Genomic DNA, 20,925 nt, shown 5'->3' with positions numbered 1-20,925 from the left:
TCACATGTATTACCTTTTAATAGGCTTATATGCGAGGAGTTTATTCTTGGACTAGTTAGTGATCACTTTTACTCTGTAGTCATCAAACGAATGACCAAACTAATTGGTCCAAGTTTTTGGATCTTGATTAATGGCCAATTCAGCGCCCTAAACATTAACACAAATCCTCATATTAAATCTCGAGGTATTAGATGGCACCTCGAGACTTCAACATGGTTTTCTCTGTTTATGTTAGCATTTCAAGGCACTCAAATACATGCTAAACAAAAAAACACACAAAATCTTACATATGAATATATAGAAATAACTAAGCAACGAAAGACTATACACATCTAACAACGTAAAGTAAAACAGAATGCAAAATGAGTAAAAATATACAGGATTACAAAAATGTCCTCTCACTAACATAGTCCTAACACTCGACCTAAAATTTATGTACAACTTATACGGATTAACGCCGCTAAGTATATCCCTAATGCTTACCAGGTAATGAACTTTGGTCATCTATGTGACCTGTTAAATGATCCTTACTCGTCGGTTATATGCCTGTCTTGGCAACTATAACTCTAAAACTAAAAAATTGGAAAGGAAAAGGTGAGTAACAATGGTTACTGAGTAGGTAAACAAAGAATTTCTACTAATAATCTCTCCTAGCATGAACGAGTAAGCATTCTCAATCATTTCAATTCATGCAAAGTTTTACAAGATAAACTATAATTAATAGGTATATATAGCCAGGGATGAGTAACTAAATAGTTAAAATTCACATTACATCAATCAGCATTACTAATATTATAGCCTTTTCTTTTCATACAATTCTAATTGATAAAATTGTAACAGTAAATATATTTTTTATTTTATAATTTAAAATAAAGCAGCATATACATAATACATAATGGTGAAGTAGTAGAATTAAAGAATTGAGATTTTATGACTAGATCACTCCTAGTCGGGACATAATATTCTAATACTTTACTGGTTATTAGTTCCTAATTTTATAGTCAGTTGATGCATTACTACAGTTGATTGACCATTTATTCGACTTAGACTGACCATTTGATGTAACCGTAAATAATAGGTCTCTTTTTGACGTGTCAAGTTGTTTGACTACTATAAACTATTACAAGTTCATTGAAAAAGATAGAAAGGAATAAACCTAAATTTCAATTGTGATTCTACTTTCATACGCGTCTCATACAACATATAAGCTTGGTTGTCATCTACCGTACATCCTAGGATAGTATATCACTCCGAATGATATGATAGCCTATCCCTTCAAGTATTCACAGGCTCTTTAACAATTCACAAAATAGTTATATATATACTATTTAAAAAAATTAACATTACAGATTTCATAATAGATATTCAGTTTCCTAACATGCAATTGTGGCCACCCGACCAAAATTAAATAATAGTGTAGAAATTAAACCAGCATCTTGCGCTAATAGAAAGTAAATAAATATATAATCGAAAGTAAATTACCCCTAGATAGACGTTCATCAATCCACAGATAGCACAACAATTTAAAATGCAGAAATCACCCCTTGGGTGTGATTCTAACATTTTACTGTTCCATCCATTTTTTCCCTTTTTTTCAATATTGGCACTTTTCAAACACAAATTCCTTTTCTGATATTTAGTAATTTAATATAACTTCATTGAACATTAAATTATTTTTTTACTTTCAAATTCATTTTGATCATTTAAATTGAAAGATTATAAAATTGGGATTAAAATGGGGTCCGAGCCGATGTAAGGAATCAAACTAACCAGGTTTGGCGGTGGCACCGTCAGAATGGCTTGCTGCAAGTGGTAGTGACACCGCCAGTGTTATGGACAATATTGAATAGTTTGCGCGAAAATTGAATTTTTTTCCAATTCTTCAAGTTCTTCATTAGTTCTTCAATACACTATCCCACCCACGTATTAATTGTTAAAAAATCCAATTAAAACATCAAACATGTAGGACTCACATTAATTTGAAATAAGAGAAGAAAATTATACGTTTCAAGACACATCACAAATTTGATGAACATCCTAAACACAAATTTTGAAAATTACAATTACAAATAAGAATTTTAAGTCCCCTATCAAATTCGTGGTTGTTGGAAATAAAGAACTAGCACGAAAATCAATGTGAATCAACACGGAGATCAAGGTTAGATGTGGCTGATGTGCAAAAAGGTCGAGTGGTTTGTGAAGATCTCAATGATGGTGTTATCTTTCCCTTCTACGATGGAAAACGAATCTGGCCCTAACTCGATGAAATCTCAAGTGGACCACGTTGAAACCCACTCACTGATTTTTGATGGAAAATAAAAAAGAGAAAAGGGAAATAAGGATCAAAGACCGTGAAGTTGTAGAGCTCGTCAATATCGACAACTTTCTTTTCTTTGTCGATGATACGAGGTTTCGTTCGCAACAGATCTTGAATCAAAGAGGGTTAAAACCCTTGAGTCCCAAATCATCTAATCAACTAGTTTGTTTCTCTTGAGAAAATAATGAGTTTAAAGAATTTATAAATTTTTTATATAAAGAGTTTGTGGGACAAACTTGGCATTTCCTAACTTATTTCTATTTTTTTACAGTTCAACTTTCCGAGCTTGAAAAATAATGAATGACTACTTCATTATTTATAATTTTTCATTGTGATCCTAATAGTGTGATCGGATTCTACCAATTCTCATTCTAACAAAAATTCACCTTTTTAGGTCCCATCTGACATGAAAATCAAGGACTTCGTAACTTTTCTATTCGAATTCGAATTTAAGAGTGTTTGTAGGTTAAAGTAAGTTTTTAACTATTTTGAATCCAATGGTGAAGTCAAATTTCATTGAAAATGATGAGAACAAAATCTAAAAATTTTACCCTAAGTCCCATTTTCAGATTTTTCTCAAATTCCACTATTTAAAATTTCTCGAGATACGAATTAAAAACTCAAGATATTATAGATAAATGGTCAACCAAGCGTGGTAGCAATAACCGATCATAAAATCATAGGCAAACGATGGGATTACACATCATGAGGAGTTTGGAATATAGATTAGCCATGTCGAAGTTGTCGTATCAACGTTTTCCTAAATACTCTTATCGATTATACCTTTGTGTTAATATTATGTATTTCTCTTTATTGTGTGATGATAAATAGATATTTTTAAGTTTCTAAATGTATAATAAATTATTTTCATGCTAGAAATGATAAACTAATGAATATTACAAATGTTTCCTAATTTTTCATATAGTCATTATTCGAATGCTATATTATGATAAAACCTGCATGATTTAAATGTTTAGCATGATTATACGTTGTATGTTATGATTAGTTATTAGAATGGTATATTTTCTGTTGAGTAACTCCTTGATACTCACCCTACCATTCATCATTTCAAATTACACGGCTATTGAGGAACCAAATTTGTGTGGAATCATACAAAAAGGTTCCTGAGGAGACTTATATTAATGAATTGCAATCTCTATGTACTTGAGGATTGTCATAAGATTTAGCAGTTGTCCATGTTTTACGTTTTGAGAGACTTGTATCTATTTGAAGAGAATATGTATTTTGAGGTTTAAATATGAATTAAGATAAGGACCAAAGCCAACTAAGTTGTTAATGATGTGAAAATGTTTCCACCCGATGGTTCATTTATTGGCAGATTTCACTCTATCAAGATCTTTATTGTGGCTTTCACTTTGGTACCTTGGTCACCCCATTGATGTCATGATTTTCAAGTGATCTTTCCTCTTGGATAAAGAAAATTGTTCAAAATTGAAATATGAAAATGTCAAAAAGATAATTCATTTTATGAGAATTATTTCCGCAATCAAATGTTTGATGAATTACAGTTTGCGTATAAAACTATTTTTCTCACGAATTTTCTCGATAAACGATAAAAAACATTAGGATGTGTTTAATTGCACGTAGAAAACGGGTGGAAAAATCAATTTTCATGGAAAAACTCATTTTTAATACGCCTAATTGGTTTTCTTTATGAAAATAAATTTTCACCCTCATCCAGAAGTCCAACTCAATTTGGCTTTTATTTTCTTACCTATTCCATAGGAAATGAAATCCATCCAACATTAAAATCTTAATCTATTCTTCTTCCCCTTCACAACAATCACCATTGCTGACCTACCGTCATCGTTTTTGTCATCGACCACCCTCCTCCCCTTTCTCTTCCTACTCATCTCTCTCTCTCTCTCTCTCTCTTTCTCTCTCTCTCTCTCTCTCTTCCCTTTTCAGATTTTATCAAACACAAAAAATTAGCTTTCTCACCCTGCTCATTTTTCTCATTCTTTTTCCCATGTATTTCATTTTCAATGGAAAATTGTAAATTCATTTAATGAAACACATCCTTGATGAATTCTTTCAGCATATAGGCCAAACTCTAGTTTTAAAACTTGAAATCCTTCAAGTCTAGTCAAGTCACGAATCCCAAGTTTTTAAGCTTTGCTAGGCAAATGAGATTAGTGGTCACTAATTAGTGGATGAAGCCAGGTTTTGAACCCAAGTAGTGATTTCAACAATTTAGAGACTTTTACCAATTGATAAAACAGGTACCTTCTTCGATTACAACTTGCAGATGGCTTGGACAAGTCAAATAAATGTAGAGAGCTATTATTGGCACCCCAATTAAAGATTAAAAAACACACTCTATCTTCTATTGTACCATCAAATGATTTTTATTCCTTTCAAAACCTATCATGCAGTTCTAAAAAACGATGATGTCCCATGTAACAATGTTTTTTTTATCTATTCAAATATTGACTATATGTATCCTTATTGCAAACAGGACATGCAAGTTTCCATTTTGTACTCCAACATGATAGCATAACACAACCAAGAAAGTCACTAATGGTCCATATCAAAGTTGCACATACTGAAAAGTTTCATTTTTTATGTATCATACGCCGTTATTCTACATTTTCACAATTCTTCCACCAGAAGCCTCATGTAAACATCTATACTATTTCCAGGATTAATAGGACTGGGAATCAATAGGGATAAGATCATGTTTGATTGTTTCATATACATCTACAAGGGTAAATTATATGGAATAAAAATCATAGGGCATGTGCTATAAGAAATGCTCAAAGTCTTGAAAGGGTTGAAATCATTGTTAGCCAATCTAAGCCTTATATTACTACCGTCTGAAACAAATGACGGATTCTGATTATCAAAATGTTTCCATGCTAATGAGTCTGTCGAGTGCCTTAACAAGCCATCCTTCGTACGACCTTCGTTATGCCATCTCATGTCAAAAGCAGTTTTGGTTGACATAAATAGTTTTTGTAGCCTTGGATTTAAAGGGAAATATCATAATATCTTAGTTGACTCAAATTATAATCTCCAAATTACAAAACTTCAGACAATTTCAATAGTTGTTTACAGATATGATTACGCTCATGAAAAATCTAAAAACCCAAAAAATAGAAATCAAGCAAAAGAACAAAAACCACAGAACTTCTATTGGTACACCACTTTCACTTATCTTAATCATTCACTTATTTTCTTTATTTTTAATTAGGGTGTAATAAGCAAAAATGGGTGTGCCAATAGCAGTTCTCTCAAAATATATGAACATTTAAAATAATTTTTGACATTTTTAAATAAATAATAATATTTATATTTTAATTCTCTAGAAAATATTAAATATAGCCACATTAAATGGGTCACTTTTTTTACTTGATTGGTGATTTGCCAAGGGAATATGCAAGATAGCTCCATCCTGTTGGGCCGATACAATGAGTTCAAAAACTATGAATCAAACTTGAATAATATCCCAAAAAAGATATAAACCATGATCACACTTCTTTTTTTTTTATCGGTACCTAGACTGTTTTTAAAGAGTCTAGTAGCTCAGTGTTGTCGGGATTTGAATCCAAGTACCGGGTATCATCATCCAGAGACTTTGCCAATTAAGCTAACTGGAACCAGATGCCATGATATCATACATTGATTTCATTTTACACAGGAAAAAAAAAGATATACAAGAGCAAGTCAAGTACTATATTTCATTCACTAGGTCTTGAAGCTTTCTCTCTAACACCTCTGAGCTTATCTGCTCCATCATGTGGTAGAAAGAAATCAAATCAGACAATTGTTCTATTGACATCTTCCCCATTACATTCCTTGCTACCCTCTCCTTCTCTTCATTCATCTTCAACCTCTGTATGAAGGAAGAAGCATTCCTAACTGTTGCACCCATCTGCTTCAATCTCTTCTCCTGTTGTGTACTCAAAGCTGTATTCGACTATACAAACATTCCCATAACAAACAAACAACACAAATAAATCAATCCAAAAAAAATAGAAAAAGAAAGGCCTAGTTATCCAGCAATATAAATGTTCTAATAATTTATGTGGTACCTCCAGGAATTCAGCTCCAGCTTCAAGATCGGTTGCCTTTGATTGGGGCATCTCACGTCCTGTGGTGTACATATTTCGAGCAATCGAAAAACTACGAATGATCATCTTTCTCTTATTTTCCATTTCTTGATTTAGCTTTAGACCCCTTGGCACACATTCTGAGCTATTCAATTTCTTCTGGTACGATATCACTGCCTTCACAAATTCCTTCACAATTACCAAAAACAATGCAAATCAAATTTATTTTCCTCCCTTGTATTAGTTCTCTGTCTAGAAACTTCTACCGAAGTTTTTAGCAGAGAAGCTTAATTTTGGTTTTATAGTACATTCCAATAGAGGATGACCATACTTGTTCATTTACTCCTTCACATCAAGTTTATAATAAAACATAGTTAGAGAAGATATGAATCATGAGATCATATGGTACCTGATAAGCAGATGGACAACCAGGATAATCAAATTTGTCTGAATCGGGATGCCTCATTCGCTCTGGATGGAATTGTAGGCCCATTATAAACTTACCCTCTTCGGGATTATACACGTCAGGATCATAGAACCCTTCTATCAAACCATCGGGAGCAAAAGCCATGGGAACGAAGCGTTGGGCTAATCCCTTTACACCTTGATGATGATAACTATTCACTCTTATCTCCATTTTTCCTTCCTCCAAGGAATCCTTGAACCAGTAATGCAAAGGGGTATTTTCGACAACCTTCACCAAATGTCGATGCCCATCATAGTTATCATAATCCATGTGAACAACATTATGACCTTCTTGGCTTGTTTTCGATAGTTCTTTCTCTATGTCTTGATAAAGGGTACCCCCACATGCAACATTAAGAACTTGTGACCCTCTACATATCCCCAAGTAGGGTATGTTCCTTTCAAGGCAAAGCTTTGCGAGCCTTAGTTCAATCGAATCCTTCTCTCGATCAATTGTGGTATCACTAATGTGTACTCTCCTAATCTCTTCTAGCTCTTCTGCAGAAAGGCCCGATACTTCGGCATTGTAGAGAGATGGATCAATGTCTTCACCTTCACAAAGGAGAACACCATGGATTGGCTCAAAGCTGTCTAAAAGCATGTGGACTCCAGTGACTCGGGGTACAATCACAGGTACGGCTCCATAACCTACTATGAGATCAAGATGATATTCACCTAAGAAGGAGAAAAATAGGTTTCCAAGTTAGAAGACAACTTGCATTTTCAATTATATTGATTTTTTGAACATCTTTCCTTTTCTTGATATATATCCACAGTTGGGCTTCGAAGGGTAATTAAAATAAAGAAGAAAACCGAGATTTGCTTGAGTTTAGTGACAAATATAGACATGGGTAGTGAAAACAGAGACAATTCATGTAGAAGAAAGCTTATATATTCATGTATGAGAAGAGAGGAAAAAGTGCTTATTATCTTAGAAAAAAGTTAAAAAGGAATTTTTTTTATATCAGTTTTTCTTTTGTGATGAAATCTAACAAAGACGCAGACTGGTTTCTTTGGCTAGAGAGAAATCTGAAATATTGGTTTTATTCATGTAAGAGAAGTGCTAATTATATTATAAAAAAAGTTAAAAAGGAGTTTTTTATACAATGATGCTGAAGTAACATTAAAATGTACATGGTGGGGGACATTTCTGACTGGATGTGTATCAGAACCATACATGCTTTTCATCTAAAAATCCACTACTCCCCAACATGAATCTTAATCAAACATTTCATTTCGCTCATGCTAGGGCATTCCCCTGCACTACAATTACTGTTAAAAAATTGAGTGTGGCAGAAACGAGGATATTGAGATAAGTGAAAATATTAGGAAAGATAAACTTTAAACACCTTGGAAAATGTAGGAATAACTCCAATAGACGATAAACTAAACGAAAGTCGACTGAGATGGTTTAGCCATGTTCAATGAAGGCTAATTACAAGCTTGATAAGAAGAAACATTCAAGTGACAGTTTCAAAAAGAGTGAGGAAAATCCAAACATGGATGTAGATGGTAAAAGCATATATATACTTTCTAAAGACTTGGCTTTGGATAGAGTGGATTGAAGTAAGTGGATTGAAGTAACAGGACTTGTTTAAACAACCCCAATATTTTAGGATAAGGCTTCTTGTTGTGAGAAATCTAAAGAAAAATAATATATAGATTTGTTTGTCTGTATCTTGCCTAGATTAGTAGTAGGAAGTATAATGATATAATATGTATGCTACATAGTAGTAGATTAGTTGATAAGATGCATAGTGGAAAAAAATTTAAAAAAAATTGTTGATAAGATTATGTTTTGGATAGGAATAAGATATTAGATTTCGATTGCAATTACTTCATATTTGAATTTAAATAAAACTAGGCTTAGTTGACTCTATGGATTTTATCTATAAATATTTCTTGTATTATGATTTGTAAATCAATGAGAAATCTTAATCAAATCCTTTTGGATTTAGGAGACTAGCTATCATTAATTGGTGTAAAAGGTTCGATCTGCCTCGAATCAGATCAATCTCTCATCTTTTTATTATTTCTTGGTAGTTTGATCATCAAGCTACAATTCAAGATCTAATAGATAGAAATACCTAGAACCAACTAATCCTAATCTTATTCCAACTAATTGCAATCCAAATCTAAATCTAACATCTTATTCCTATCCAGGCCTTAATCTTATCAACTAAATCTACTACCATGCATCATAACCTATTATATTATTATTCTCCCTACTACTAATATAGGTAGGCAACATTGATCATCAGCTACAAAAATAAAACATGGGTATCAATGAGGAAAGCAAAAACAAAGTTTTATGTCCATCTAAGAGAAACTAGATCTAATATATTAGGAAAAACAGAAATTTTATTTAAATTTTGCTTTTGTGGGAAATCGAATAAAGAAAAAAACTGAGATTTTTTTGATTTTAATGGGGAAAAAATGATTTTCCACCCTCCTCCAAAAATCCCACAAATCTTGGATTTCATTTTCTATCTATATTGGTGGGAAAATGAAATTCACCCATATTTTCCATCCCAAATGAAAATCCTAACTCTATTTGTTTTTCTTCTGCGTCTCTACCACCTCCATAGCCACCATTACATCAATCCTCTCCATCATCATTGTTGTTGTACCATCACCATCGTCGTCATCCCCGTCACCATTCACCCCTCTCTCTCTCTCTCTCTCCCTGCCCCCCCCCCCTCCCTTTTTCTTCCTCCTCCTCCTCCTCCTCCTCATCTTCTCCGCCCCAAACCTCTTCCTCTCCTCTCATCTTCTTTATCCCCCTCATCTTCTTCTTCTTCTTCATCTTCCTCAGATTTTTTTTCCAATGATTTTATTAAAGTGAAATCAAATAATGAAATTTGATTTTCCAACCTTACCCATTTTCCACCACTATTTTTTTATTGATTTCAAATTCCATGGAAAGTCGTTTTCCATGCAATAATACATATCCTTAGTGGAAAAACTAAAACATGAATATTGATGGGCAAAACAAATAAAGAGAATTAATGTGTTGGAAGGATTAATTATGTCCATGAATGAGAAAGTAGACCTAATATATTAGGAAAATAATATTTTATTATAGTTTTTTCTTTTGATAGAAATCTAATGATGAAGAAAAATGAAATTTGTTTGGTATGGATTTTGAAAGGCAGATCAAATAAAGAAGGAAACTAAATTGTTTGGCTTTAATGAGAAATTGCTAATTAAGACTCAAACCCATGCTTCAGAATACGTAGGTGTTAATAGAGCGGAAAGAGACTTCTAACATACCCCACTCTTCAAGGCTGCTCTATTGGCCCACATTATACTGTTAGCCATATAAAATACTCGCAAAAAAACTAAATAAATAAATAAAGGAAAGTAACAATTTCAGACTAATTACGGTGGCTTACTATGGCGGACCCTTCCATATTCTATCCATAATTGCCTCCCCATGATTCGAACATTAGGCATGAGGTTGGGTCTGATACCAAATGTTGAGACACAAAATCGATACTCCAAAAATACCTAAGCGTTAATGGAGTAGAAAATTTGAGTCTTAACCCAATGATCCTAAAAGAAATCTAAAACAACAAATAAAGAGAATTCTTGTAGAATAAGACATGTTTTACATTCATCTTAGAGAAAACTTATATCTTAGAAATAGGAAAAAAAATAAAATAAAAGAAATTTTATGAAAGAAAGACAGACGTACCCACAAAAGAGAGAGAGAGAGAGAGAGAGAGAACGTACCCACAAAATCTACAAACTTGTTCTTACGAACTGTTCTTCTGGAGACGATGAGAACCCGAGGGAGGATCATGGAGAGATCAGAAGCCATGGCAAATGATTTGATAATAATATTATTAAAAGGATTTTTAATACAAAGGAGATGAATATTAGAAACTGAGAAAGATGGTTCACAGGCTTATCTGTTGATATCAAATGTTGTTCAATATTTATAGACGAAAAAATAGGATTTGAGTTTCCTTTTATAAACTCTTCTCTTCACCGTGACCAGTTCTTCCCTAAAGAGAGGGACTGCGTGCGTGTCCAGGTGCATCTGCATGTATACCCTAGGCGCCGCGTATCACCTCGTTCCGAATCCCTAGATATATACCCCTCACGTGATGGATAGGAGAGTTTTGAGTTTTAAGTTAACTGGCTTGGAAAGAAAAATCCAAGGGTTTCTAGTTATAGATTGGAAAACAAAGGGCATTTAAGTCGTTTTATAGTAATTTATAATTAAGATTGAAGTCAAGAGTGTATTTGATTAATTTGAAAATACAGGGATATTCGTAATATTCCACAAACGTGGATGGATTATATCAAAATCACTCATTTTTTTAAGCCTCAGCACACGGTTCAGGCTCAGGCTTAGGATAAGATTAAACAAAAAAACACAGAATTTATTACTTACTTTCTAAAGAGGTTTTCTAGGGATTGAGTACTCTTGAGATTCCCTAGCATATCAAACGTCAGTTTATGGAGCCTCAAACGTGGGTTGAGACTTCAATGTTTTTTGTTTTTTTTTTTCCGAAGGTTCGAGACTAGTGTTTGCTATGTTTACACCGAACCGACACGTGTCAATTCATTAGATTACCAATATCTTGGGCAGCTCATATGGTCAAAATTTGACTAGATGCCCTCGTGGAAACTGCTGATGCATGTAAAGGATAGACATGTTTAGTTGGACGATAATAAATGAGTCCAGATCCTATGTATGAGTCCAGGGTTCACCTGAGGAGGGAGGATTGAAATCCTCCTCCCTCGTGCCACATAAGCCACAAACCTAGGGATTGATGCCTAAAAATGCCATTTTTTATCCCTAAAACACCTGCCCCATGAGTAGGGATGTGCATTTGGATAGAATCCAATCCAATCGAATTTTCGGATTTGGCCCGAGTAGGGTTGAAATCGAATAAAAAAATTTGGGTTCGAATTTTGTTACAAAGGTTAGACCCAAAATCAAATTGAACCGGAAATTTCAGGTTCAATTTCAGTTCCGAGTTCGGCTTGGATTCCAATGAACCGATTTTTGTAAATTTTACAATTTTTTAATAAAATAATATATACATGATTCATAATAACTTATATAATTTGCTTTATATATTTTAAAATATATGTCAATTGCATAATATATAAAATATAAAGATATAAATATTTTTTTTATTATTCTATTGCCTATTGTATATATTATATAGATAGAACATTTTGTATTCTATTTGGTAACTATTTCTTATAATAAAATATTTACTTTATTTTTAATTGTACAAATCATATATATATATATATATATATATTATATATATATATATATATATATAAAGAAAAATGATTATTCTGTTGTTTTCTATTATATAAAATATAATGCGTAAAGATAGAAACAAATTTTTTGATTGGTAAAATGAAGATAAAACTTTTTTTTTCCATTTGGTAAGTATTTATTACATAAAATAGTTACTTTATTATCTATTGTACAAATTCTATATAAAAAGAAATTTTCTTTTGATTGATAAATATTTACTACTATAAAATAGATACTTTGTTGTCAATTGTATAACTACAAAGATAGAAGGTAGGGTGGGGGAAAATATTTTTTAATTTTTTTGGGTTTTAATCGGTTCAATTCTAATTCTCGAATCTAAGTTTGGTTTGTTCTGATTTCTAAGAGTGGAAATCGAACCCGGACCAAAATAGTTTAGTTCGACCCAAGGGATCTCGATTTGGATTCGATTTGATTTTAGTTCGATTTTCGATTAATGGGTAATTTGTACATCGCTATTCATGAGTCACAATAAGGGATTGATGCCTAAAATATGTCCTTTGTATGTCCAAAACACATGCCACATAAGACAAAAACCAAGAAATTGAAGCCTAAGATATGTCCTTTTTATGCCTAACACACCCAGTCCCATAGGCTACAATTATGGGTGTTAATGGGTCAACTCCGATTCAATTTCAGTTCTTGTCGGTTTCGAGTGTTATTCCAAAATAAATATAATCAAAATCGAAACCGTAAAAAATCATGAGTACCCATCAGTTCCAATTCTAAAGAATCGAATGAGAAAAAAAAATAGTTCAAATCATTATAAATAAATAAAATTCTTTCCAAAAAATTAACATAGAGTATCTACAAAATTATTAACTTAGTTATAATTTATAATATTAAAAATATAAATTAATGATTTTATTAAAAATAAAAATTTAACTTAATTAAAAGTAATAAATTTTTAGAAGAGTAATTCATTTTAAGATCCAATCGATAATTTAAATGAAAAATTGAAGAATTTTATATAACATTTATTTTAAAATGAAAAAAAAAAAAACTTAAATCATTTATAATATGAAAAGAAAAGACAATTAAATGGGTACCCATTGAGCCTTACTCATAATGCCTAAAACATGTCCTTTTTTTCGTGCCTGCGAACATAGGATCGGGACTCAAATGAAAATTACCTTAACAAGTCCCATGCATCTTTGTTCTCATGAAAAAACAGATGCGAACAAGACAGAAAACCAACACATGTCCCCACAAAAGCCAGTACGATACATTTTGAAGAGGCAAAAAAAAATTATAAAAAAGAAATAAACCCAAAAATAATAATTAAATATTAGAGGAATCACCCACCCATCCGATACAGAAAAGATCGAAAATTCCGAAAGGTGTAGACCATTCATTCTAATTCCGAAAATAAATTCCATAAATTCATTTTAATTCCTAAAACAGTAAATTACAATTTTGGGGATTACAACATTTTATGCAAGTGGAAAATAGCTACAATTTTATAAAGAAGAACTTTTGAACTATTTATTAAAAATTAAAGTGAAAAAATTATTTACTTTGTACCAAACAGTAAATTTTTCTGTAGTTAGCAAAAATATTTTAATTTTGGAAAGTGTAATGATTTACTAACTCCCCCTCATCTGACGCACGCTTCCCTACACTCCCATCAAAAAATTGTAAATCATTTGCCTCAGGATACACATAATCATAAATCTTTTTCTTGTGTATCCCAAGTCAAATGATCTATGGTTCTACTATCTATGATGGGGGGGGGGGCATTAATTAACTATTCTCATAATTAAAATGAATAATATCTACGAAATTTTTTTAATTTTTAACGCATGTTTTGATAAAACAAATTATAAACTAGTACAAAAAAGGACTTTAGACATCAATTTTTAACTAATGTCTGTAATGGATATCAATTTTTAATTGATGTCTGAAGAGGTGCTAGCCACAATCGATTAGAAAGTGACGCTAAACCAAAAGATTTTAAACGTCGATTTTTCAAAATCGATGTCTAAAGTTCAAAACTATAGACAATTTTGTTTTACACTTGAGACATCGATTTTGCTAAAACTAATGTTAAAAGTTTAATTCTCTTTTATAATTTTACTATTTTTTTATTCCAAGGACTAGGTCAAACTCGGATTTTACACCTTCACGTGTGACCTACAATAAAAGTTATACAATTATAAATATAATTTTAATTTCAAAATATTTAACATAAATTAAAATTTGAAATATTTAATAATGGCTTTAACCAGCCTTTCCTCTCCATGGGACTGCTCTTTTCCCTTTAATAAAAGTTTTTATTGTAGTAAATGCTTTAACAATCAATGCCAACATAATAAATGCATTTATTAATGGCATAATAAATATACTTGTTGTTTAAAAAACCGGAATACCCTTATTTTTTCACTAAAAGACAAAACAAGAAAGGGTATTATTAAAAAAAGTGTTGAACGATGTTAAATGTCTACATATTACAAACATCAAAATCCGATCAAGCTACTAAAAACCCTTATCTCTTCTCTCTCACTCTGCAAGTCCATTCAAATCAACATAATCGCCTGTTCTCTCGGGTCTCTCTCATTGAAACCCTCATACTCTCATGTCTCTCAACTTCCTCTCTCAAAATTGAACTTGAGCTCAAACTTTCTTGGCTTTGCGATCAAACCACTCACCTATGAGTAAGAATCTCTCGGCTTGGAAACCTTTGATTACGTTGGCCATTGTACTAGAAGGAAGCCTAACTTGAACTCTCAAATTTTGAAGTTTAAAGTTCAGATCTTCAATTTTAGGTATGTTAGAGGGCAATACTTCAGCAGGTATCCCTGAATAACAATCTGAGTTTTCTCTAATCAAATTATTGAAAAAAATTTACTCATGGAAATATTAAAAACCCTTCTCTCTTCTCTCTCATCATATAAGTGGTTTTCTGCTCTTGCATTTGGATCATGTGGATAAAATTTTCAGTGTTTCGGCTATTGTTCTAGATAGTGTAGATGTATTACATTTGAAATGTGCTGCTAGCATCATTTGTTATATCATATTATGGTCATATTTTATGGTTTTCTTATATTATCCGGTGTTTTAACACTTGTTATCTTGGTTTTCTTGGTATTAGCTAGTTTATTCTGCTTCTAGGTATTGGGTTTTCAAACACATCCGTAACATATCCCATAGTTGGTTAGTAAGGGTTTACATTTTATCTAGCAAGCCATGGAAGATGTACAATTATTTTTGCACAACCTTTCTCAAATTGATCTAATGATGGGCAGAGTAGTCAAAATACTAAGTGATATCAGACCCAATAAGAATTGAGTTAAGATTGCAGCTATTTCTTTAAATGGTGAATATCAGCAAGTAAATTGGACAAAATAGATGAACATTTTTTTTCTTTAAGTTGGAATTCAATATAGTATCCCTTATAAACAATGGGAAATAGTATATGTTTTTTTTTTTCTTCAATTTCTATGATTTGAGAATTCTTCTCATATAAGAAAATGTAGAATGGCTGAACTACCATCAAAATGATGGGACTTAGTAGAGTAATTAAGATTGAGATACCAAATTTCAAAAAAGGGTAAGTATGACTTTTCACTTTACACTGTACGACTTGAGAACCTAAGTTGGCTTTAAAGCAAAAGAATTGGCGAGACAAGAGGAATGATATGGAGACTTTAATTAGGGTCCATACTATAAGTATAGATTAAGGAACGATGAGATGGAGGAGTTGGAGAAAGGGGAAGGCCAAATTCTTAGAATTTGTAAGGATTTTAAGCCCATTTTTATGATAAAGCAACGATTTTCAATAACATGTATTACTGATAATGTTATGGGTTCTCAAATTCGGACCATTTAGTTCCACAAATAAATATATGAACATGTATATATATACATTAAAGAGTATTATTTTGTAAACTTTATCAATCAAATTATTTTCTATTGTTTATAACTTGATTTATGGGAACTCCACATTAATCTTTGATGAGTTAGTTACCAAGCATCTTGTCTTCAAATCTCCACATTAAACTGGTTTAGTTGGTGGCTTTTAGCACCTGAGATATAAGTTGAGGGAAGGTGTATAAAATTCAAATATTGAATGCTTTATTTGGAAACTTCTATTGATGCACTTGGTATATCAAGACATTTTAACAGAATGATATATGATTCTAATTTTAGGGGATGTTTTGTACTGAAATTTTATTGTTTACATCATAGTTCGTGTTTGTGATTTATGTTGACAGATGAGAAGAAAGATTATGGAAGATCGACAAAGTCATTGAAAACTTTCTGAAAGTAGTAGTTGTTTTCAACCGAAATAGATTCTTTTTTTTTCGTAATGTGTGCAAGATGTGGTTGTGGGTGATTTAGTTGATGCTGACATTGGTTTGCAGGATCACGGAGCAGATTTCGAGGGTCTTCATATGCTCCAAGAGTGTAAAATCCCAGCCAGAAGTATCTATTTGATGAGATTCTGATTTGGAATCGATTTATTGAGACCTTTAAATGGTGTTTTTTTTTTTTTTTGAAGAAACCTATTGTAGTTGATGTATATATAACATAGGTTGGTGACTCTTCTATTACGTTCTCTATTTTGTTGACTTTTCGTCTTTTTTTTTTTATTTTATGGATAAGGTTTTATGGTAGCCCTCAAAATTGGCTTTTCACCTTTGTCTGTATAGGATGCAGCGGTTGCAAGGGACCTGACGTGGTTCATAATCAATTTGGCTTGGGTTGTATATGTTTACTATAATCCATGTAAGGGTTGTTGCCTCTTGGTCTTTATATAATTGTCGAGCTTTGTTTATCTCTCATTCAAATGTAATGTTATGGTCTGTAGTCTGTAATCACCACATAGATCTTCCCTGATTTATACTGTTTTTATTCTGGTCATGGATGTGTGCTTTGGTTCTTATTTAATGATAATATCTTAATTCAAAATATAATTCTCCATGTTAAAAAAAAAAAAAATTGTTTTATAAAATGATTAATTTTCTCATTATAAAAACATATCATTTTCCTTCCCTTATTATTAATTTTTTTTTTGGGCAAGACAATCTGGACTTGAAAGGAATTTGCAGAAAATGAATTTGGAAAAGTTTAAAATAACAAAAACAGATAAATAATACAGTATTTGGACTACCTAACATCACAAAGATTTCATACAAAACAATCTTTACAATATAAATTTTTGCAATGATGAGAATTCAAAGTGGACCAATATTTGTAGGGCTGCATGTAGTGATCATGACTTTTCTTTAGAGTAAAAAAAGTAAAAAGTACTTCAATTCTTAGGTAATCAAACTGAACATTAGCTTCTAAAATCTTCTTTAAGTAGGTTTTTGATAAGGTTTCCTTTTGATAAGTAATCCACACTTGTGTGAGCATTGGGTGAATTGTTATCCCAAAGTCCAAAGGAAGAGTAATGATTGTGTTAAGTTTCCAGTTAGATAAGTCAATTACTTCTTGAAAAAATAGCTAATTTATCTGCACTAATAAATATTTATTTTATAAGGAAAATCAAAGAAGATTGATCAGAATTATGTATTCCAACATTTCAACATGCCTTGGATGGCATTGAGGACTGAACAATGTTTAACATAGGAATTTCTTGAGACTATGATCATGAGCCAAGGGACTATTCCATAATCTAGATATTTTATCACTGGCTTTTGTTATATAATCAGATCTAATGCATCCCAAACTTCAAATACAATTGGAGAAACTAGCCAAGTCTTCATTTTCTTTTAGAAATATATCATAAAATCTAAGAAAACTAAGGAAAACACATAGACACAGAAACACACACTCAAATTCATAAGGTGAAACCAGAAAGAAGAGATACATAATAAATTCATAGATAACTTCTCCCTAAGAAAGCAAAATGAGGCAATTTACAATAAGAGATATATAACACATAAGTAGTTTACGGCCCAATAAGCAGTCAGGTTAAACAAAACACATAATTAGAAATAACGAGAAGAAAAAAACTACACAAAAAACTAGCAAGTAGGCCAGTAGCCTCTTGCTTCCATTCGTTTTGTTTGTTAAACCTACAGCTTTCACGTCAAGGAGGCAGCCTTCAACTGCATAACACACGTGCAAGCACTAGTATTTCAATAAAATGCCTTTCAGCTTCCTAATATGATCCAAACACTTTATGACATGCCCCTCTTTATCCATTCAATTATTCTATCAAAAAATTCCTTGTGACATTCCTCTCATTTTGTATATATCCCTGTATGTCGGTCAACGAAAGCAACGTAGAATTTCAACATTACAAAAGAACACTTAAAAGATACATATATTATCAGTCCCAAGGAAAAAATATGGGTTTCACAAATGTAGCCTTTTATGTATTATTAGTGGATAAGTTACATGGCACCTTTAAAGACTATTATTTCATCAACCTGCCCATACAACTATTTTATCATATGTCATTCTTAATGACAAAACTTGTCTCAGCTCATTTTTTATTCTAAGCCTAACAAGATTTATCTATAGGAACCTGGCATTCTAGATTTCATTCCTTGTAAGGGTGAATCATTTCTGGGTAATTTACTACCATGTTTCCAGTTAGATCGGCCATAAACTTGTTGGCATATAAATATTAACAGCCCATAGGAAAATAAAAGTGAAAATTCTACTACATGTGAGAAACTAAAGAGTGTTGAATAACCTTTCAAACTAACAAAATGCTTGAAAAAATCTTACTCTGCAGAATCAGTTTTAAGCCTTCCAAGTTTAAATGCGTGGAGCTAATTCTACTAAAACAAAGTTAATGAAACTTGTACTCCTCAAAATCAAACCTAAACAAAATGATATTTCGGGGTTGGACCTTCTTATTGTTGTTTCTGCCATTAATACTCTCAAATCACTTGATTTCATTCATTGATTCAAACACCTATATCTCTAGAATATAAATAAGTAATCTTTGAGCATCAATCTTGAAACCCATTAATGATTTGTGGCTTTAGCCTTCTTGCTGCTATTACTACCATTAATGATCTCTAAACCTACACCCAACTTTCTAAAACCTACCATTAACAAACCAATTTTTTTATATCCAACAACACTGCCACATAGTAATCAACCATGAAAAAATCACCACAGGTTTTCAAACAATTAAGTGTTATTTTAGGAAATCGAAACAAATAGATATAATCAATTTTAAGGGCAAATATGAACCAACGAACCTGTTATCGAATTAGGGTTGATAAGTAACAGTTAGGTTTCTTTTTTCCCACTAACTCAGATTTAATAGAGAAAGAGAAAGGGAGATAGAACCTGTAATGAAGTATTTTCTTCGAGAGACGAGAGAGGAGAGAGGGAGGGTTGCTTTGAGAGAGGAGATCTATGATCTTAGATCTGAAGTTCGGGCTTGCACAAAGAGAGAGGGAGATATGCCGAGAGAGAGATTGACTCGAGAGAGAGGGAAACCGTGCTGGTTTCAAAGCAGTTGCAGAGTGAGAGAGAAGAGAGAAGGGCTTTTAATAGCTCGATCGGGTTTTGATGTTGGTGAGGGAGGCGTTTGCAAGTTTTGAAAATTTATGGTAAAAGATCTTTTGCTCATATGGTTTTGAAACTCGGTTTCTTCTCGTCCATTCCAGATACCGAGCCGTGTCGAATGATTTTTCCAATACAATTGAGACGTCTCGTCCAAAATTTTGAAAAATGAGCGTGGGGGTATTAAATCTTGTTTTAAAATGGACTTGTGCATCCATCTCATTCATGCCTGATACCAAGGTGATTGGTACAATACATCATGGTGTCAGACGAGTTTTGAAACCACGCTTGCACATGTTTATTTTAGTTGAGATGCGATTACCATCATTGGATTTTCATTGATCTGACGGCCACCATTGCAAGGCCAAAATTGTGGCCATTTTGAAACCATTGCACATGTGTATTTTGAAACCATATATATATGGGAAATGTTCACCAACAAACATTTTGGCAAAACATTTTTCAAAATATAGGGAAATGTTCAGCACCCTAAGTTTTACCACACACTTTAACAAACGTTTTTTGTCCTACATGGGTTAGAAGTTTTGGAATGGGCTGATTTTTGGTGAGGATGATCTCTATGATTCGAAGATCATCCTCCCCAAAAATCAGCCCATTCCGAAAGTTTAGCCCCATGTTTACATGTGTTGAAAAGTCGTGGACCGTCCATTTTTGTAAATCATTTTTTATGGGTTAGAAGTTTGGAATGAGCTGTTTTGGTGAGGATGATCTCCTCACCATAGAGATATCCTCACCAAAAATCAGCCCATTCCAAAACTTCTAACCCATGTAAGACAAAACACGTTTGTTAAAATGTGTGGTAAAGCTTAGGGTGCTGAACGGGACACATATATATATGGGTAGCGTTCAATGGCAAACTTTTTAGCAAACTTTTTGGCAAAACATTTTTCAAAACTTAAGTTAGAAGTTTTGAAATGGGCTGATTTTTGGTGAGGATGATCTTTACGGTGAGGAGATCATCATCACCAAAAATCAGTCTATTCCAAAACTTCTAACCCCATCAAAAACAGTTTACAAAAAATGGACGGTCCACGATTTTTCAACTTGTAAACATGGGTTAGAAGTTTTGGAATGGGCTGAGTTTTGGTGAGGATGATCTCCTCACCGTAGAGATCATCCTCACCAAAAATCAGCCCATTCCAAAACCTCTAACTCATGTTTTGAAAAATGTTTTGCCAAAAAGTTGGCCATTGAACGCCCCCCCATATATATATGGTCAGGTTCAAGGGCCATATGAGAAAACATATGTAAAAACTTTCATTTTT

General features: G+C 32.5%; 1 protein-coding gene across 2 annotated transcripts; it reads right to left on the bottom strand.

The window, feature by feature from the left end:
• Positions 1–5,928: 5,928 nt before the first annotated feature.
• Positions 5,929–19,830, bottom strand: LOC147394320 (putative glutamine amidotransferase GAT1_2.1). 2 transcript variants are annotated; one of them, XM_086453704.1, is made up of 4 exons: positions 19,421–19,830; positions 6,800–7,530; positions 6,373–6,579; positions 5,929–6,257 (listed from the first exon to the last, which is right to left on the bottom strand). In XM_086453704.1, exons 2-4 carry the CDS (start codon positions 7,454–7,456, stop codon positions 6,012–6,014), a joined length of 1,110 nt encoding a protein of 369 aa, XP_086309830.1. In that variant the 5' UTR covers positions 7,457–7,530; positions 19,421–19,830; the 3' UTR covers positions 5,929–6,011. The 2 variants fall into 2 exon arrangements, with proteins under 2 accessions (XP_086309830.1, XP_086309829.1); XM_086453703.1 differs by lacking the exon at positions 19,421–19,830 and adding an exon at positions 10,591–11,854.
• Positions 19,831–20,925: the final 1,095 nt, after the last annotated feature.

The sequence above is a fragment of the Akebia trifoliata genome, chromosome 9 (genome assembly GCF_017979445.1).
Source record: "Akebia trifoliata isolate Shusen 1 chromosome 9, ASM1797944v1, whole genome shotgun sequence".
NCBI classification, from domain to species: Eukaryota; Viridiplantae; Streptophyta; class Magnoliopsida; order Ranunculales; family Lardizabalaceae; genus Akebia; species Akebia trifoliata.
The sequence above is the reverse complement of the archived record's forward strand: the minus strand, read 5'-3'. Positions and strand labels throughout refer to the sequence as shown.

Excerpts from the sequence above, each read along its gene's own strand:
- LOC147394320 (XM_086453703.1), bottom strand. The coding sequence starts at position 10,678 with ATGGCTTCTGATCTCTCCATGATCCTCCCTCGGGTTCTCATCGTCTCC. Across the intron at positions 7,531-10,590 it reads CAAGTTTGTAGATTTTGTGG|GTGAATATCATCTTGATCTC; the intron begins GTACGTTCTCTC and ends TCTCCTTCTTAG. Across the intron at positions 6,258-6,372 it reads CTGGAGCTGAATTCCTGGAG|TCGAATACAGCTTTGAGTAC; the intron begins GTACCACATAAA and ends ATGTTTGTATAG.